This window comes from Chiloscyllium plagiosum, chromosome 18 (assembly GCF_004010195.1).
Source record: "Chiloscyllium plagiosum isolate BGI_BamShark_2017 chromosome 18, ASM401019v2, whole genome shotgun sequence".
Taxonomy (NCBI): Eukaryota; Metazoa; Chordata; class Chondrichthyes; order Orectolobiformes; family Hemiscylliidae; genus Chiloscyllium; species Chiloscyllium plagiosum.
The window spans coordinates 18,633,166-18,654,736 of record NC_057727.1 but is presented as its reverse complement, the minus strand read 5'-3'; the positions used below and the strand labels follow the sequence as shown (position 1 = coordinate 18,654,736).

The 21,571-nt window shown below is 41.5% G+C and overlaps 1 protein-coding gene across 3 annotated transcripts in view; it reads right to left on the bottom strand.

Moving 5' to 3' along the window:
* The window catches only part of pbrm1 (polybromo 1), an 83,261-nt gene that overhangs the window by 57,550 nt on the left and 4,140 nt on the right, over positions 1 to 21,571 (bottom strand). For all 3 annotated transcript variants that reach the window (XM_043707856.1, XM_043707858.1, XM_043707855.1), the window contains exons 2-10: positions 15,745 to 15,897; positions 11,304 to 11,426; positions 10,643 to 10,711; positions 10,063 to 10,161; positions 9,617 to 9,705; positions 8,043 to 8,134; positions 7,738 to 7,954; positions 2,197 to 2,338; positions 2,013 to 2,110 (exon numbers count right to left, since the gene is read on the bottom strand). In XM_043707856.1, the coding sequence (XP_043563791.1) occupies positions 2,013 to 2,110; positions 2,197 to 2,338; positions 7,738 to 7,954; positions 8,043 to 8,134; positions 9,617 to 9,705; positions 10,063 to 10,161; positions 10,643 to 10,711; positions 11,304 to 11,426; positions 15,745 to 15,897 (1,082 nt within the window). The remainder of the gene's footprint in view (positions 1 to 2,012; positions 2,111 to 2,196; positions 2,339 to 7,737; positions 7,955 to 8,042; positions 8,135 to 9,616; positions 9,706 to 10,062; positions 10,162 to 10,642; positions 10,712 to 11,303; positions 11,427 to 15,744; positions 15,898 to 21,571) is intronic.

Genomic DNA, 21,571 nt, shown 5'->3' with positions numbered 1-21,571 from the left:
AACCTGTTGGACTATAACCTGGTGTTGTGTGATTTTTAACTTTGTACACCCCAGTCCAAGACCGCTTCTCCAAATCATTATTGTAAATACTATGCGCATTCAGACAGATTGCCTTTAATTTTGCATTTTAAACATTTTTTGACTATTTTATGGTGGCCAATGTTTCTCCCGCGTTATAATTTTTCATACTTCTTTTCTTCCGATCATTATCAGCTTTCTTTCTTCCCTGTTTGAATTCACTTTCAGGTTGCAATCCCCTAACTAAGATGGTTTAAATCCTCAACAACAGCCTTTGCAAATCTGTCTTTGAAGTTATTAGTCACGATCCTGATAGTGTAACCTGTCCTCCTTGAACTGGTCTCACTTGTCCCAGAACTGATCGTAATGCCCCTGAAATCTAAAGTCCTCCTCCTGCACTCTCTCTGCAGCAAAATATTCCACTTTCTGTCCACACTAGCATGTGGACGGAGTGCAACACTGAGATTACTGCCTTTGAAGTACTTTTTAACTTCTTTTCTAACTCTCCAAAGTCTCCTTTAAGGACCTCGTTCTTTTTCTACCTGTGTACTTAGAACTGACAGAGAATGATCTTGAATATTCATACTCCTCTATGAGAATAACCTGCAGTATATTGGCAATATCCTTGTTACTAACATCTAGGAGACAATATTCCATCCTGGAGTAACATTTATAACCACGTTAACTCCTCTAATATTGTTCTTCCACTCTTCCTCCTTCCCTCCTCTGCAGTTGAGCTACCTATGGTGCATTGATGTGGCTCTGGCTGCATTCCAATGAGGAACCATCAACTTCAGCAAGATCCAAATTGAAAACCAGTCAGTGAGAGAGATGGACTCAGAATGCCTACACTACCTGTCTCCTTAGAGATTGTGTGGCGGTCACTGTTCTTGTCTCAGCTTACATTCTCTTATCCTGCACCTCTCAAAGTAGCATCTACATAGTTCTCAACCTCACAAATGTAGTATGAAGTCTCCAGCAGTTGCTAAAAATCTGAAACTCAAGTTTTGCAGCTGGTGACACTTTCTGAGCACGTAATTTTGTTACGTGTCCATGACACGCCACATTTCACAGATAATTTTCAGGCAGCACAGTGGTTCGTACTGCTGTCTCACAGTGCCAGAGATCTGGGTTTGATTCTAGTCTTGTGTGACTATGTGTAGAGATTGCTCATTCCACCAGGTGCTAGAGTTTCCTCCCACAGTCAGAAGCTGTGCAGATAAGTGGATTGGCCATGCAAAGTTGCCCCATAGTATCCAGGCATGTACATACTAGTGGACTAGCCATGGTAAATGTGGAAATAGGCTGGTGAGGTGGGTCTGGTGTGATGGTCTTCAGAGATGCAATGGGCTGAATGGCCTCTTTCTGCACTGTAGGGGTTCTATGATTTTACTTACAGGAAAATTTGAGAATTTCAAACATATTGAAACAAAATAATAAAATCAATATGTTGTAACTACTGACATTTACAGCATCAGGATCTGATGAACATAAATTATTAGATTCTAATTTGACTAATATTATGACAAATATAAAAATGGCACTATATGTGATGCACAAACTGGGCTCCAATATCTCAAGAGCCAGAGGTTTTGGAACACTCAAAGCCATCTAGAATCTTCTTTTTCTCATTATAGCAATAAAGAAATCTATTCAAATCATATATCATGATGTGAGAAAATAAACAGAATTCAATAATGTATAAGATTGGATAATTATCAAAATAGTTAAAAGTTATGGAGTTATGGTCTTTATGACACAGAAAGAGGTCATTTTAATCTATTGTTTTAAAAGTTTACTGTAAGATCTGAAGGTTTAATATAGAAAGGGTTAAATTAACATTGCATTCTTCAGTTTTCCACTATACAAGGCATAAATAAAAATAGTTACGAACATTTTGGAACAATGTTCAGCCTTTCTCATAGCCTATATATTAGATTTATAAAATTATTTAATTTTAAATATTTTATTGCTATAAAATTTTTATGTTTTACCTCTTTCTCTTTGCACTGCCTGTATCAGATGTTACGGAAGATACCATACTGTCACCATCTTCAGTGTACTCTCTTCTAGCCAGCTCCTTTCTCTTTGCCTGAAGGAACAATTCTCAGTAATGTACCACAGATAAAATTTAAGAATATATAAATATTAAAACATATCACATTGCTATTTTTATACCTGCATGATTTGCTGCAGCTTCAGCACTCGTTTAAAGATTGCAGAATTAGGAATATTATAGCGCTTGGCATTTTCAAACATCAGGTTCATATCAGCCTCCATCTGGTCCAGATTTTCAAATTCATTGTTCTTCAATTTTTGTCTAATTAAAAGAATAAAATATAGTATCAGATTCACTACACATGTAAAATTTTACGTTATAACAGCGATATTTCTCTTCAGTATCCTGAGGAATCTTAGTTTCCAAAATCATTGGGAAACATGAAGCTTTGTTACACCCAAGCAGGCTTGCCCAACTTTCAGTTAAATGAAAACTATAATGTGCAATGAATGCAGAATTTCAATAGGTATATACACAATGCAATCTCAACACAAATTATATTATAAAGAATATGTTACAGCAAGCAACAGTAGTAAATACATTACATTCTAGGTTTACAATTATTTGTAATTACAAGTCCATCCAGTCTGGATGATTTATCCATCTTCAGATCTTTCAGTCTTCCCAGCACCGTCTTTTAAGTAATGACCTCTACTCTCACCTCTGCCCCGACTCCCCTGAAGTTCTGGTATGCCAGTGGTGCTTTCACTATGAAGACCAATGCACAGTAGCTATTTAGTTCCTCTTCCATTTCTTTGTCCCCCATTCCTACCTCTCTAGCCACATTTTCCAGCTGTCCAATGTTCACTCTTGCCTCTCTCTTACCTTTCAATCTATTTTAAAAACCTCTTGCCATCTTCCTTCATTTTACGAGCTAGCTTACCCTCGTATCAACTTCTTCCCTCCTAATTACTTCTTTCATTGTCCTCTGCTGGTTTTTAAAGGCCTCCTAATCCTCTGGCTTCCCACGAATCTTCACCACATTGTATGCTTTTTCTTTTGCTTTTATGCTGTCCTGTCATTCTTCCCTTAGTATGTTCCTTCTTCCTTGAGATGAATTTCTGCTGAGCTTCTCAAATTATCCCCAGACATTCCTGCCAATGCTGCGTCACCATTTTCCCTACTCAGCTCCCCTTCCAATCAACTCTGACCAGCTCTTGCCTCAAACCAAATTCGATTATATTGTGGTCAGTGCCTTCGGGGTTCCTTCACCTCGATTTACATTTGTATTTGTAATTTATGCAGTAATTAACAGACAGCAAATTCTTTATTATCTGAGGTGGATAGGGCCACAGACCTCCTGCACACAAAACAAAAATGGTAGACATTGGTCTTACAGAAATGTATTTGGAAAGGCAAGGACTGATTAGGGATAGTCAGCATGGCTTTGTGCGTGGGAAAACATGTCTCGCAAACTTAATTGAGTTTTTTGAAGAAGTAACAAAGAGGATTGATGAGGGAAGAGTGGTAGATGCGATCTATATGGATTTCAGTAAGGCGTTCAACAAGGTTCCCAATGGGAGACTGGTTAGCAAGGTTAGATCTCATGGAATACAGGGAGAACTAGCCATTTGGATACAGAACTCGCTCAAAGTTAGAAGACAGAGGGTGGTGGTGGAGGGTTGTTTTTCAGACTGGAGGCCTGTGACCAGTGGAGTGCCACAAGGATCAGTGCTGGGTCCACTTCTTTTCATCATTTATATCAATGATTTGGATGTGAGCATAAGAGTAAGTTTGCAGATGACACCAAAATTGGAGGTGTAGTGGACAGCAAAGAAGGTTACCTCAGATTATAATGGGATCTTGATCAGGTGGGCCAATGGGATGAGAAGTGGCAGATGGAGTTTAATTCAGATAAATGCGAGGTGCTGCATTTTGGGAAAGCAAATCTTAGCAGGACTCATACACTTAATGGTAAGGTCCTTGGGAGGGTTGCTGAACAAAGAGACCTTGGAGTGCAGGTTCATAGCTCCTTGAAAGTGGAGTTGCAGTAGATAGAATAGTCAAGAAGGTGTTTGGTATGCTTTCCTTTATTGGTCAGAATACTGAGTACAGGAGTTGGGAGGTCATGTTACGGCTGTACAGGACATTGGTTAGGCCACTGTTGGAATATTGCGTGCATTTCTGGTCTCCTTCCTATCAGAAAGATGTTGTGAAACTTGAAAGGGTTCAGAAAAGATTTACAAGGATGTTGCCAGGGCTGGAGGATTTGAGCTATCGGGAGAGACTGAACAGGCTGAGGCTGGTTTCCCTGGAGCATTAGAAGCTGAGGGGCGACCTTACAGAGGTTGATAAAATCATGAGGGGCATGGAAAGGATAAATAGACAAAGTCTTTTCCATGGGATGGGGGGAGTCCAGAACTCGAAGGCACAGGTTTTGGGTGAGAGGGGAAAGATATAAAAGAGATCTAAGGGACAACTTTTTCATGCACGGTACATGTATGGAATGAGCTGCCAGAGGCAGTGGTGAAGACGACTGCAATTGCAACTTTTAAAAGGCATCTGGATAGCTATATGAATAGGAAGGATTTGGAGGGTTATGGCCCTGGTGCTGGCAGATGGAACTATATTGGGTTGGGATATCTGGTTGGCATGGACGAGTTGGACTGAAGGGTCTGTTTCTGTGCTGTACATCTCTATGACTTTGTATCTCCTATCGACAGTGAAGATCCGTGTGGCCCACTGTGACCAGTGAATTAGGGGGAAAGAATTATGTGTAGGGCCAATCTTGCAAGTTTCAGATCTACGGGGAGCAAATTCATGTGCAGAATGCCAGTCAGTGTTGCTTAAACAGGTAAAGGTAAATGTAACCGTAAACGTATAATACTTGTATGGTCCAAGCTGATATCTTCTTTCATTTTAGGACTGTGTTTATTCAATACCTACAAGTATTTACTTGGGCTCCATTTTTTAAAATAAGTCTGAAATTTATTTTCAACGTATTTCATCAATGTGTTTCCAATTCTCAAAATTCTGCCCGTGTCTCACCCACCCAACACCTCTCTCATATCAACAAATACCATTTCTCTGCACTATGTGCCACTCTCTGCTGAATAGAAAATGCAGGCTGCCTAATCAACATCATAATACTGGGAAAATACTTCAGAGACTGTGCATCTGAAATAAAAACAAAGTGCTGAAGGAATGCAGTAGGTCTGGCAGCATCTGTGAAGGGAAAAACAAGACTTAACATTTTAAGCCAGATGACTTTTCTGAACTCATCAACATATTGGTTCATGGTTTTCTTTAATAGTATGACTTTGGGTGCAGGAAAATGACTAGATATTAGTTTACATTACACCGTGGAAACAGGCCCTTCGGCCCAACAAGTCCACACCGACCCGCCGAAGCGCAACCCACCCATGCCCCTACATTTACCCCTTACCTAACACTACGGGCAATTTAGCATGGCCAATTCACCTAACCTGCACATCTTTGGACTGTGAGAGGAAACCGGAGCACCCGGAGGAAACCCACGCAGACACGGGGAGAACGTGCAAACTCCACACAGTCAGTCGCCTGAGGCGGGAATTGAACCCGGGTCTCAGGCGCTGTGAGGCAGCAGTGCTAACCACTGTGCCACCATGCCCCCCAACCCCTTGAACCCTCCAATCTTTCTATCCTCCCGGTTGCAATAACCAGATGAGGAATTTGTCTATTTATAATAATTATAAACCTGGAATCTAACGCATTTAGTACTGTTGCTTTCTGTGACATATCCTTTAGAACAGAATTTGCAAAGTCTCATTTGCAAATCTAGCAAATGTCTCTAATTCTAACCTAGAGTTGAGACTTTTTTAGAGAAATGCAGACATAAGATAATTGTCCACAGGTACTTTGCTTCCTGGCAAATTACCATGTATTCATTTGTGGGACTTCCGAAAGGTCTCAACACACATCTTTCAGGATACACCTGATCTCCAACTTTCCAGATCCTGAAAGATCTGGGTCAATATTGCTACGAAACTTGAATCCTAATTAAGAAATTTGTCCTGGAATAATACTGGTATTTTGGAAGCAGTTTTCTTTGATGATAGTTCCTGAAATTTTAACTGATATATTGCAAGGAAGTAGAACACACAGTCCTCCAATAATAATAAGCCCCTTGCATGTAAACCTGCCTTTTCAATGCTGGAGAAAACAATTCTGAATTAGATAAAGTGAAGAACTGTAGATACTAGAAATCTGAAACAAAAGAAAATGCTGGAGAAACTCAGCAAGTCTGGCAACATCTGTGGAGAGAAAACAGAATTAACATTTTGAGTTCTGGGGAAGAACGATCACTGGAAGGCTCCTTTGGGGCCTTGGATGGAGGTAAGGGGGGAGGTGTGGGTGCAGGTTTTGCAATTCCTATAGTGGCAGAGGCAGGTGCAAGGAGGGGAGGGTGGTTTGTTAGGGGGCGTGGATCTGACCAGGTAGCCGTGGAAGGAACGGTCTTTGCAAAACCTGTGCCCACACCTCCCCCTTTACCTCCATCCAAGGCGCCAAAGGAGCCTTCCCCATCCATCAAAGTTTCACCTGCACTTCCACACATCACTTATTGTATCCTATGGTCCCGATGCAGTCACCTCTACATTGGGGAGACTGAACGCCTTCTCACAGAGTGCTTTAGAGAACATTTCGGGAACACTTGCACCAATCAACCCCACCACCCCATGGCTGAACATTTCAACTCCCCCTCCCACTCTGTTGTGGACATGCAGGTCCTGGGCCTCCTCCATTGTCACTCCCTCACCACCTTTCGCCTGGAGGAAGAACGCCTCATCTTCAACCTTGAGACCCTTCAACCCCAGGGCATCAATTTGAATTTCACCAGTTTCCTCATTTCCCCTCCCCTCATCTTACCCCAGTTCCAACCTTCCAGCTCAGCACCGCTCTCATGACCTGTCCCATCTATCAATCTTCCTTCCTACCTATCCTCCACCCCACCCCCCCGAGGCTCCCAGCCTCATTCCTGATGAAGGGCTCCAGCCCGAAACTTTGATTTTCTTGCTCCTTAGATGCTGCCTGATCTGCTGTGCTTTTCCAGCACCACTCTAATCTTAACTCTGATCTCCAGCATCTGCAGACCTCACTGTCTCCCTTTTATAATGACCTATCTATTGCCAATTGAAATAGTCAACCGGTAGCAATTTTAAAACCATGCTGCTGAACAAAGTGACATTTAGTCTCTTTTATTAGAAGGACTAAGCACACATCATGGATCACAAATGTGAACCTTCCAAATGTGAAAAATAATTAATCTGCTTCAAGATGCAGTTACAGAACATAGAACATAACAGCACAGTACAAGCCCATCAGCCCACGATGTTGTGCCGAGCATTTATCTTAATCTAAGATCAATCTAAGCTACACACCTCTCAATTTGCTGCTGTCCATGTGCAATGTCCCTAATGTCTCAGACTCTACTACCGCCGCTAGCAGTGCATTCCACACACCCACCACTCTCCGACGGAAATGTTTAATCCACATGCTTAATTGTGTAATCAAATAATTCAAGAAAGAAATAAACCTCCCTCTTGTCCAAAATACAAAATTCAACATTATTTTGATTAAAAGTACCTGAAAAATACATGCATGCTTTTTTTATTAAGCTATAATTTTTCAAATGATCTTAATCAATAACATTATTTTCCAAAGGCTAAAATTACATCCCTCACCTAATTTGTTGCAGTGACATAGGATTTTTGATTTGTTGGTAATAGTCAGGATAATCTTTCTTGGAGGGCAGGCGAAGGAAAGGTTCAGCCAGAAGTTGACCCTGACTGTTCCTGTAACTTCTAACTACTTCATACAGCTGGTAAAGAGGGCTTGTAACATCAACAGACGAACCAATGCTTTCTCCTTCAGAATCACCATCTTCATAACGAGTGACTGCTGTAGAATCAAAAGGATGTGTGTAGAAAAGCCAAAATAGCCACTTCTAAAAACGTTTTAATCAAAATATACTACCATAGTGTCTTACCACCTAAACCACTTTCTTCTTCACTCTCAGATCCATACTGCAAGGCCATGGTAATTGCCGATAAACGATCCCCTTGAGCTGACCTTCGGTTTCTGTGAATGCAGAATTTCAAATTAACCTTTTGGAATTCAGAAAACATCTTTTGCTCAATTGTTAACTTTACATGTTTTAATTATGCTGTATTTATTCTCATGTAGTATTGTTCAGTATTAGTCCAGGAAATCGATATGGGTGAATCACCGGGTAAGAGCAGAGCAGGGAGATGGGCAATCTGGAAGTTGCTCAGTCTACAGTGATAATAGCATTTTAAAGTTGTTGGAGAAATTTGCTCAAGAGGTTAGAGATCACAAAACACAGCTCGAAGTGAAATTGACAAACAGTTTATTGCAAGCGATATCGCTGCAAGAGAAGTTGCCTAGGCTGACATAGAACTTACAGTCTGTACAGGTAGATTAGATTTCTCTTCCCAGAGTTGAGGATGAGACCAGTTTTATAGTGATGCACACAATGAGGCTGGTTAAGAAATGGAAAACTACAATGTATCTCGAGATGGAGTAATCTAATTACAAGGATGCTAATTGGAAAACAGTTATCGGATGAATGTCCTGTTCCTTCACACAATGCAACATCCTGACAGTACTGATGGTTCCATTCCTCTTCACAGGTAGGTGTTAATGTCTCTTCTGAAGTGGTTAGGTGATTCCATTGTCCTGTTCCTGGAGCATGTCCTTGCTGGTGACTCTCTGTCTGACGTGCTCTTTGGTATTGCTGAGTTGTGAAACTGCCCTTGGGGCTTTGAGATATCTGTGGTGCTCTGTCATTGTTAACGAGCTTGAAGTCTATCCTCTTGTCTGCATGGGGTGTCTGATTTGGCTTGTGAGCCTGCTTGGGAATTCTGGGTGTTCTGGGTACAGTTTGGCCAATTTTGCTTTTGTGAGCCTATCGTGAGTTAGCACATCTTTTCCTACAAAAGTGCAACTACAGATCACTTGGTTAAAGACCTTTTGTAGAATAGCTGACATAGTGATAGGTGCAGGCAACTCCTGATTTGAGAGGTTACTAGAAATGTTGCAGAGCTTTATGCAGAGCTTAATGTAATTAATTGTAACTATTTTGTTGTTAAAAAATATTTTTACTCTTTGTCCCAAACTTATAGCTAAAATATCATCAGGCCAAAAGGAATTTTAAGGACACTTTGTGTGATTGAATTGGCTTTCTCTTTTCATCATAATCAGTTAAACTGGTAACTGTTTGCTGCTATCTGAATTGTTGTTTTGCCACTAGGTCATCAATGTTCTCCCTACGTATTCAGTTATGAATTGTTCTTGTTTTGTGAGCCAATCAGAGATGTTGACTTTGCATGCATCATGTCTGATGTATGACAGACATTTTCTACAAACAAGGTATTAATTTAAAAGAATGCAAACTATAACAATGTTTTTTAAAATTTTTTTTTGTTTTCACGTTTTCCCAAAAATCTTAGTTTGCAAAAATGTACAGCTTACAGTGTTGACAGATAAAAGAAACAAATCAATTGTAAACATTTTCTTCAAATGTCATTTTTTTTAATGTACCTGATTCGGAGGCTAGATTTAGTAGGTTCCAAATTATGCTCGAGTTCAGCTCTCTTCTGATTGAATACTTTCTTAATGGTATTTGCATCCTACAGAGTTGGAAAAGATATTTTCATCATCAAAAAGATCAATAAGTTGTCTTTGCCAGTTCCCAAATTGTGGACATGGATATGTTATCATCTGGTATAATGCTCTACTCCTGAGTTAAACAACAAAGTTATTAATGCAAAAACTCAATAATACAAGTATCTTAACAACATGGTTACTTAAATCTTATGAGAAAGAAATTAAAGACTTGCATTTATATTGCATCATTCATGATCACCAGAAGTCCTAATTCTTTATAGTAAATGAAGTATGTTTGAAGAATAGTGACTATTGGAATGTATGAAACACTGTGTTTAGTTTAAGAGAATAGGTTGGACTTCAATTTTTCTCACCCTTACCTTGAAGATTGGAGACCCTGGCTCATTGTAGGTTTTTGCATTCCTTACTAAAAGTTCAATATCTCTAGCCATCGCATTGACACTTTTATAAAAGCCATTCTGTAAAATTAAATTGGTATGTTCATACAAAAAGTAAGTATTCACTTAAAAAGTTAAATTTACATGTTTAAAAAATATTCAGATGAAGCAACAGTGGCACAGAATAACTCCTCATTAAAGTGAGGCAATGACCTAGTTTATTGTCACTGAACTATTAATGCTGAAACCCAGGTAATTTTTTGGGGACTCAGGTTCAAATCCTGCCATAGCAGATGGTGAAATTTGCATTTAATAAAAATTAAAATTCTAATGATGACAGTGAAACTATTGCCGATTGTCATCCATATGACTAATGTTCTTCAGGGAATGAAGCTGCCATCCTTATCTGGTCTGGCCTGCATGCGATTCCAGACTTGACAGCAACGTGATTGATTCTTAACTCCCCTCTGGGCAATTAGGGATGACAATAAATGGTCTAAAGAACTGTTCATGATTTCAGCTGTAAATTGAGAAGGAAAATAAAAAGACAAAACTGCAAAACCTGAATCCTCTGGGCAATTGTCTTCAGGTCAATTGGTTCTTTAATAATTTCGTAGTAGTCAGGATATTGCTGCAAGTATAAACAATTATTCATATATTAAAACATTGTCATGTTTTCCAGAATGTGACAAGATTGATTCAATATAAACTTCAGTTTTACTGTTTGTTAGAACTTAGCTAACAATGTCCACTGAATCCAAGTTTTTAAATTTGAGAAGTTAATAAGATGTAATAACAACCATAATAAATCAACTGTAACTAGCAATGTGATTGCTCAAATGCACCTCCTTTGGATCTCAACTTTGCAGGCTAGAAATTGTGTTTATTTAGAACTCTCAACATTGAAATAACTTTGTATTTTTCTGAACTCATGTGGGGACAGGCATTTCTTCACAGAGACCATAAGACATAGTAACTGAGTAAGCCATTTGGCCCATTGAGTCTGTTCTGCCATCTAGGATTATGGAAAAAGGCAGGAAAGTGGAGTTAAGATTTATCCAATCAGCCATGATCTCATTGAATGGCACAGCAGACCTGGTGGACCAAGGACTGCTTCTGCTCCTATGTCATGAGGTGTTAACAACAATAGATTGTCAAAGACATTTTTCACAATGAAATCACTGAAATGTATCAGTTTATTGATCTGGAATAGAACTACTCACCACTTTAGAAGGCAACTTTTGAAAAAGCTCACTAATGAGATGACCTGTTGGGTCAACATATGTGGCAACAGCTTCAAAAAGGTGCTCTAATTGTTCCTTCAGATTATTATAATGTGTTGCACTCTAAAAAAAAAGAAAATAAAACTCATCAATTTTATCCATTGCCATAATTTTAGAGTACAGTCATAAAGGTCTGTAGTACAGAAAAAGGCCCTTCTCTAAGTCTGCACCGCTCAAAAACAAGGATTTAACTATTCTAATCCAACGTTCCATCTACTAGCCCATAGCCTTGTATACCTTGGCATTGCAAATACTCATCCAAGTATTTCTTAAATGTTATGAGCATTTAACTTCTAATAAACAGTGAGTTCCTGACTCCCATGATGCTCTGGTGAAGCAATTTTTTCCTCACATCCTCACTAATCTTCCTGCACCTTAACTTCAATCTATACCTACTAGTCATTGATCTTTCTACCAAGGGAAAAGGTTCTTCCTGTCTCCCCTATCCATGCCTCTCATAATTTTATATCTTAATCATGTGACCCCCCCACCCCCCCTTAGTCTTCTCTTCTCTAAAAGGAATACAATTCCAGTCTATCCAATCACTCTTCATAACTAAAACTCTTCAGTCAGCCAACATCCTGGCAAATCTCTGCACCCTCTCCAGCACAATCACATTCCACCTGTAATGTGAATTCCAGAACTACACACAATACTCTAGATGTGGCTTAACTTTTTATACAGTTCCAGTATTACCTTCCTGCTCTTCAACTCTAGACTTCGACCAATAAAGGGAAGTACCCCATATAATTTCTTAACCGTTTTATCTACTTTAAGGAATCAGTGGATATGCACACCAAGGTCCCTCTGATTCTCAGGGTTTATTATGTTTGTCCTGTCCATCACCTTACACCTATCTGGACTGGATTTCGTCTGACACTGATCAGTCCATCTATGTACTCCTGTCGTGCACAGCTAGCCTCCTCACTATTAGCTACCCCATCAACTTCAAAAATACTAATCAACCCTCCTGCATTCAAGACTAATTCATTTCTGTCAGGCACCAAAACTGATCCCTGCGGAACCCCACTTGACACAAAAACACCCTTTGACCATAACTCTGTTAATATATGGATTCAACTCATCAAACAGAAAACAAAATTAACATTTCAATTCTGATTTATTTTGATTAAAATGATTCTGAAAATCTCAACACCCAAAAATATGCAAATTATAAAGAAGACATATTTGTTGCCCATTCCAAATTATCATTGAAGAGGTGGTGGTGTTTTGTATTTTTGAATCACTGCAGTTCACTGCAATCCTAAAGGTGCAACTACTGTAGAAGGGAATTTGAATTTTTGTGCCAAGAATACTGAAGGAACAACAAAAGAGTTTCAAGGTCAGGTATTGTGCAGGTTGGAGGGAACTTGTAGGTGCAGTCTAAATCAATGGGTGGGAATCAGATAGCTTCCCAGTCAGATCTGGAGTCAGGCAGGGCAGAGCCATTTGCTGAGTCCATCAGGAAGGATGCGAGCCTGGGAGGGGTGACTATTCCTGGCAGCAGGGGCCTACAAGTGAAGGCCTCCCTGTACATGGATGATGTCGCTGTTTTCTGCTCGGATCCGCTGTCTGTGCACAGACTCATGTGCATATGTGACCAGTTCATATGGGCCTTGGGGGCCAAGGTAAACCGAGTGAGGCCATGCTCTTTGGGAACTGGGCTGACCAATTCTTGATCCCCTTCACCGTCAGGACCGACCATCTGAAGGTGCTGGGTATTTGATACGGGGGGGCTGGGGCGTGTGCCAAGTCTTGGGAGGAGCATATCAGCAAAGTGAGGCAGAAACTGGGCAGATGGAAGCTACGGTCGCTCTCCATCGCAGGGAAAAAAACCTGGTCATCAGGTGTAAGGCACTGTCATTGCTGTTATACGTGGCACAGGTCTGGCCTATTCCCAGAACCTGTGCCGCTGCAGTCTCCCGAGCCATCTTCCATTTTATATGGAGATCAAAGATGGACCGGGTCCAAAGGGACTCGATGTATAAAGATCTGGGCAACGGGGGGAAAAAACAGACCCAATGCCACCCTCACCCTGATGGCCACCTTTGTGTGTGGCTGCATCAAGTGTCACTACGTACTGAGGTTCTACCTGTCCCCGGTGTTGTGAAGGATGGGCCTGGCCTCGCTGTCACTGGTCTTCTTCCTATCAGAAACATGATGTGAAACTTGAAGGATTTCACAAAAGGTTTACAAGGATGTTGCCAGGGTTGGAGGATTTGAGCTATAGGGAGAGGCTGAACAGGCTGGGGCTGTTTTCCCTGAAGTGTCGGAGGCTGAGGGGTGACCTTATAGAGGTTTACAAAATTATGAGGGGTATGGATAGGATAAATAGACAAATTCTTTTCCCTGGGATCGGGGAGTCCAGAACTAGAGGGCATAGGTTTAGGGTGAGAGGGGAAAGATATAAAAAAAAGACCCAAGGGGCAAATGTTTCGCGCAGAGGGTGGTATGTGTATGGAATGAGCTGCCAGAGGATGTGGTGGAGGCTGGTACAATTACAACATTTAAGGGGCATTTGGAAGGGTATATGAATAGGAAGCGTTTGGAGGGATATGGGCCAGGTGCTGGCAGGTGGGACTAGATTGAGTTGCGATATCTGGTCGGCGTGGACAGGTTGGACCGAAGGGTCTGTTTCCATGCTGTACATCTCTATGACCCTAGTTGGACCATTCCATATCACCTGTCCTTCGTGGAGAAGTTTATGAAGAAAAACACCTTTGACCACAAGTCCATCAGGAAGTGGTCAGCACGCAGTGTCCTTGAGACCCTTCGGGAAAAGGAGAGGGCGGATCCTGTCGAGCGGTTCCCTGAGCAGACTGTCAAAGTCATTTGGCAGAATGCCTCATTGCCAGAACTTTCCAACAAGCACCAAGACATGGCTTGGCTGGTGGTGAGAAGGGCTCTGCCTGCGGGATCCTTTATGCACGCCCGGAGTCTCTGCCGCACTGCATGCTGCCCTCGAAACGGCTGCGGGGAGGACGAGACTGTCACACACCTCCTTCTGGAATGTCCCTACGCAGAAGAAGTCTGGAGAGGAATGCAGTGGTGTTTGTCGAGGTTCAAGCCGAGCAGCACCGCGACACGAGACTCCGTGCTCTATGGTCTGTTCCCCAGACGCACATAGAGATGAACATCAACTGTGCCTGGAGGATCATCAAGTCAGTGAAAGACGCTCTTTGAGCGTTCCGAAACCTGTTGATCTTCCAGCTGAGGGAGTTGACCCTAACTGAGTGTTGCAGACTGGCACATTCCGAGGTCCAGGACTACGTGTTGAGGGACGCACTGAAGCTTGTGGCAGCTGCCGCCAAGGCGCGGCGGGGAACATCTGCCGTGTAACATCTGCCTGCCTAAGAAGAACAGGGGGCTCACCCAGTCATTTGGGCTCCGCTGACGCCTCAGCAGAAGAACTGGATAGTAAATGTACAGACTTGTATATAGGAAAAATAAATTTTGATGTCTGTATATAAAGCAATGTAATGTGTGCACAAGAATGGCATGACCAATTATATAGAGATCCAAATAATTTTATGAACAAAGTATATTTTTGAAATTAAAGAATACTTGTAGGTGCTGGGGTTCTCATGTTAACTGTACTGTATGAAACATAGCACTGCCTTTGTCTTTCTTGATTGGAAGAGACCATGAGTTTGGAAGGTGCCACCAGAAAGGATTGGTGTGTCACCTTGATCTGCAATATGAATAATTCCCACAATACAATATTTAGTTGACACAAGTTGAACTTTATACCAGTTATCTGACTAGCGTGACACATTTACGAATTTGAACAATTGTCAAATTTCTTACCTAAAGGAATAAAGTAGGCGAATTTGAAAAAAAAATGTCAAATACTAGAGAGACACTGAAATAAGACTGATATAGAAACCTTCTGATTTACATAGCATCTTTCAGGATCAACCAATGTCTGAAAATGCATTACGACCAATAAAATATTTTTGAAGTACAGTTAACTGTACTGTATGAAACATAGCAGTCCATTTGTGCACAGATCCATCTGTTACAAACAGCAATAAGCCGAAGACCAGATTATCTATTTTATGATTATGAAGCTACTGAAGAACACAAATTGGCTATGACATGGGATATCTCCCCTGCTTTTCTTTGAAATAGTATTGTGGAATCCAACCTAAGAGCACTTAATGAAGCTTTAGTTTAACATTTCATCTGAATCTCTGCACCTCAAACAATACAGTATATCCTTCGTACTGCAATGGAACATCAGACTAGATGGTTGTGCTGCAACCTGCAGTGAGTGAACCCACAACCTTCTGACTAACAGACAACTTTGCTAACAATTGAACCAAAGCTGACTGATATACATGGTCGCAAGCTTTCCCTAGACAATTAAAACTGTCCTCACATCTTCGTCACCAGTTGTACCAGGGTTATCCTGACCATCATAATCATCCTCTTCTTCTTCATCTTCATAATCTCCCCTCTGGACAAACTCATTTCTTGTTCTTGTATACAAATCCCACAATTTACTTGCAGCTTTGCATTCAGCAGAATCTTCCTGTAAATGATAAAAGAATTAATTAGATTAGATTCCGTACAGTATTCCCTATCAGCCCAACAAGCCCACACTGACCCTCTGAAGAGTAATCTACCCAGACCCATTCCCCTATCCTATATTTACCTCTGACTAATGCACCAAACACTATGGGCAATTTAGCAAGGCCATTTCACCTGACCTGAACATCTTTGGATTATAGGAGGAAATCGGAGCACCCGGAGGAAACCCACACAGACAAGGGGAGAATGTGCAAACTCCACACAGACAGTCGCCCGAGGTTGGAATCGAACCCAGATACCTGGTGCTGTGAGGCAGCAGTGTTAACCACTGAGCCACTGTGATTCAGTGGTTAGCATCAAAATTGTTTCAAATATATAAATATCGCATGTTATATATTTTATAATCATAATTTGCATGAATATGTTTACTGTAATCCATGTGTGCAGTCAAACGAATAAACAGTGATACAATAGAGTCACAGACTCAAAAAAGTTAGTTCTACATTACAAGACAGAAATTAAGCTTGTATTTTAACCAGGGAAATATGTTCTACTTCACACAGTAATTATGATAATTCAAAGTATAATAAAACTTAAGTTTTGATAATGTAGTGAGCAGTATTTTCTCTACAGTGCATTTGTATGTGTATGCACAACAACTCAGATTGAACTGAGCAGGTGGTTCACAAGTAGCCATGTTTAAAGTCATAGCCCAGATTTTCTGATCAGGAATGGACAGTCTAATTCTGACTCTGATCAATAAAAACTTATATATTTACCTTTCACAATTCTTCTGAGTGATCTTCTGTTGGAGGATCCATCAGAACCATCTCATTGCAGCAAACCTTAGAGAGAGCTAAGAGAAGCCACACCACGTTTTTACAGCACTAACTGCTGTATTCTATTAACTGAATCCTAAATATTCTAAAGCTTCCGGCAAAGTTACGTAGAGAGGGCAAGGGTATCGTGGGGAAGAGAAAGGCTAAGTAAGGGAGTTGAATGTCAGGTGACAGGGTGTTGGATGGGTAAGATAGCAAGTACACAGGGTTGCAGGAACATAAATGGTGGGTATAAGGTAATATGTGGGTTGGAGTTAATCAGGTTGGATCAGCAGCTGGTTAGGTTGGGTGGGGTATTTGAGCGTCACAGAAAAGTCAGTTAGTGGGAATTGGTCAGATTGATTTGGGGTAGTCGAGGTGAGCGGTTTGGTGCAGTTGGGAGAGGCTTGGTAATGGGGGAAACAACATGTGGTATGAGGAGGAGTTGTGGAGAGGAGCGATGCATGTGATGAGGCGAGGGGCAGTTATACAGTTACCCAACAGTTACAACAGCTTTTAATCCAGCTACCATTTTCTGCACAACCATTCAGATAGGTACTGTATAAAGGACTGTTCAAAGTCTCCAACCCTAACTTTAAAGCTCAAGGTTCCTGGCAGGCAAGGGAGATGCTCATTGGAAGTTCAACCTTATGGGCAATTCCTACAAAGGCCTTGCATCAGGGCTTCTGAGAAGCCCCAAAGTACATGCACACAGCTGGGCAAAAACATAAAAGGTACCACACACTAAAATAAACTAATTCAATACAACAAAATAAAGCAGAGAAAACACTGAGTAATGTGGCGTACGATTGTGAACATATGAACAATTCACATTCCTGCATGCCCCTGATAACCATTCAATCCCATGCTTAATCAGAATCTACATCTTAAAAGTATTTATGGACTCTGATTCCACCAACTTTTCAGGAAGAGAGTTTCAAAGACTCTCAATCCTCAGAGAAGACATGTGCTTCATCTCTACTTTAAATGTGCGCCGCTGATTCTTTTAAACAATAGCCTCAGATTTTAGATTCTCCTGTAAGAGGAAACCTCTTCTCCATTCACATCTACGCTGTCAAGACCCCTCAGGATCTACATGTTTCAATCAAGTCACTTCCTAGTTTTCTAAACTCCAGTGGATACAACAGTAGCTTGTCCAGCCTTTCTTCATAAAATGACCTCATTCTAGATGTTGTTCTGGAAAACGTAGTCTGAACTGCTTCTAATGCATTTAGCCCACACTGACCCTCTGAAGAGTAACCTACCCACAGCCATTATCCTATCCTATATTTACCTCTGACTAAACCACCAAACACTACGGGCAATTTAGCAAGGCCAATTTCTTAAAGAAGTAATACTAACCAATACTACACATGGTGCTCCAAATTTTCAACGAAGTGTGCAGGAAGACATGCCAGGAACAGCAGCAAGAATACTTAAAAATGAGGTGTCAGCCTGATGGAGCTACAAAACAGCACTACGTGCATGAAAAACAATATAAGCAGCAAGTGATAGGCAATACTAAGTGAGTGCACATTCAACAGATCAGATCTAAGCTTTGCAGTCCTGCCACATTCAGGCATCATTAGTGGTGGACTATTAGAATGATTCATCGGAGAAGAAGGTTCCATAAATATGCCCACACTCAGTGATGGGGGATCCCAACACATCAGTACAAAAGATAAGGCTGATGAATTTGCAATAATTTTCAGCCAGAACTGGAAGACCCTTCTCAGGTTATTCCAAGATTCCAATCATTACAGATCCTAGACTTCAGGCAATTCTATTCCTTCCATGTGCTATCAAGAAATGGCTAAAGGCAATGGATACTACAAAGGTTCTGGGCTCTGACAACATTCCAGCAATAATATTTAAAGCTTGTGCTCCAGAATTTGCTGCTCCCTGGCCAAGCTGTTCCTGGATAACTACAAAATTGGAATGTATTTGACATTGTGGTAAATTGTCTTGGTATGTCCTGTACACAAAAAGGAGACAAATCCAACCTGGCCAATTACCATCCCACTAATTTATTCTCGATTTTCAGGTAAAGTGATGGAAGGGGTCATCAACAGTTCTATCAAGCAGCACTTGAGATAAATAACCTGCTCACTGATGCTAGATTTGACTTCTGCTTGGGCCAGTTGACTCTTGAACAGATTACAGAGGAACCTCGATTGTCCGAATATCAATTATTCGAATTTTGGATTATCCGAATGGGATCTCAAGATCCCGATAGAATCATTACGTTAAAGTGCTGTTTCAACTCTGATCGCGTCTTTTGTTTACAGGTACAATGATTAAAAACGAACTCCCCCTACTGAAATGTTGCTGAGAACAGTCCTGGACAGTCAAGGCACCATCACTACATGACTGACCTCCTGCCCTCTTCCTCTCCTCTCCCCCCCCCCCCCCACACACACACACACACACACTCACTTTCCCTAGAGTTCTACATTGAGGTGAACCCTAAACTCCTCTTCCCCAAATAATCTCTGCAACATTGTCCTGCACAGAGAAGAGGTGGAATCTGTCAAAACGTTGCAGTAAAAAGTTGTGTGCGTGTGTGCACGCGTGCTTGAAGACTTACTCCACAAAGGCAGGAGCAATCTTACTGTTGGTGTCCAGTCTGGCTGCCTGGGTGGGGAGCTCAGACGGGAGCACGGATGGCGGGTGGGGGTGGACGGGGTGCGGGGTTGGGGTGAATAGGGCTGCGGGGGGGGGGCGCAGATGGGGTTGCGGACGGGGTTGGGGGTAGACGGGGTTGGGAAGGTGGGGGCTTGCGCGTTGTGCTACTACATAGTCTCCTGAACGAGAAGCAGACTTCACAGACTTTCGAGCCCCAGAGGAAATCAATTAGTCGAATAATCAATTATCCGAACACAATAGTGCCTGCTCACCTCGTTCGGATAATCGATGTCCCTCTGTATAACTTTGATTCAAAGATGGACATAGCAGGTAATCCTCAGAGGGAGTAATTCATCGATCTCAAGGCTGCATTTGATTAAGTGTGCAATCAAGGGGCACTAACAAAGCTAAATTCAATGGGAATCAAGGTGAAAACTCTCCACTGGTTAGATTCATACCCCGCGCAAAGTAAGATGGTTGTTGTCATTGGATGTTAGTTACGTCAGCTCCAGGACATCTCTGCGGGAGCTTCTCAGGTTAGTATATGGTTCTAGGTCCCACTATCATCAGCTACAACATCAAAGACCTTCTCTCCATCATAAGGCAGAAGTGGAGATGTTCAGTGATGACTGGACAATACTCAGTACCATTCACACGCATATTGTACCTTTCACCTACTCCTCAGCTAATGAAGCTATCTGGGTCCAAATGCAGAAAGACTTGGACAATATCCAGACTTTGGAGACTGTAATGTTGGCAAACAATATCCCTGACAAGAGAGAATCCAATTATCACACCTTGACATTCAATGGCATTATCATTTCTGACTCCTGCATTATCAACATCCCAGGCATTACCACTTACTAAAAACTTACCAGCTGTAATGTTGGCTCCACATGCCAGGCAAACAATATCTATGGATGCCTTGAGATCATTAATTAATCCCATCTCATTGGACAATGCCAGGTCTAGTCCAGTCTGCTCTCTGGTTTGCTCGAAAATATGTTATTCTAAGAAACTTTCCTGAAATATTTTATGAACTCCTCACATAGGTTATACCCGAAACATCGACACTCCTTCTCGTTGGATGCTGCCTGAACCCCTGGCTGAGCTTTCCAATGCCACACCTTTCGACTCTGACTCTCCAGTGTCTGCAGTCCTACTTTCTTCACATAGGTTAATTTTGTCCAGATGACTTTTCCAGTTGATAGACAGATTAAAATCTCCTATTGCTGTATCTTTCTGACAACCTATATTATTTCTTTTGTTTTGTGCTACACTGCAATAGTTACTTTTAGCGTGCTTGTACACCACTCTTGCCTAAATTGATAATTTCTTATCTCTATCCAAACTGTTACCACATCCGTTTCCAGAACTTAGGTCATCCTTCTCTAGTATGCTAACACTGTCATTAACTAACAGTATTATTCATAAACATCCTGTACACTTCAGGATTCAGGTCATAATCCATGTCATCCATGTCTCTGTAATGGCTATTAGATTGTGCCTGTTCAGGTAACTTTCTGACTCCTTGATGCATCTCAGTATTATTGCTCAGCACCCAACATTTAAACTCTGGGCCAATGCTGCTTTAACTTTAAACATAGAGGCATAGAGATGTACAGCATGGAAACAGACCCTTTGGTCCAACCCGTCCATGCCGACCAGATATCCCAACCCAATCTAGTCCCGCCTGCCAGCACCTGGCTGAATTAAACTCCAGCTGCCATTTCTCAGCCCATTGGCCCATCTGGTCAAGATCCTGTTGTAATCTGAGGTAACCTCTTCGCTGTCCATTACACCTCCAGTTTTGGTGTCATCTGCAAACTTACTAACTGTACCTCTGAGGCTCGCATACAAATCATTTACGTAAATGACAAAAAGTAGAGGACCCAGCACTGATCCTTGTGGCACTCCACTGGTCACAGGCCTCCAGTCTGCAAAACAACCCTCCACCACTACCCTCTGTCTTCTACCTTTGAGCCAATTCTGTATCCAAATGGCTAGTTCTCCCTGTATTCCGTGAGATCTAACCTAGCTAACCAGTCTCTCATGGGGAACCTTGTTGAACGCCTTACTGAAGTACATACAGATCACATCTACCGCTCTGCCCTCTTTGTTACTTCTTCAAAAAACTCAATCAAGTTTGTGAGACATGATTTCTCACGCAGGAGGAGAAAGTGAGGTCTGCAGATGCTGGAGATCAGAGCTGAAAATGTGTTGCTGGAAAAG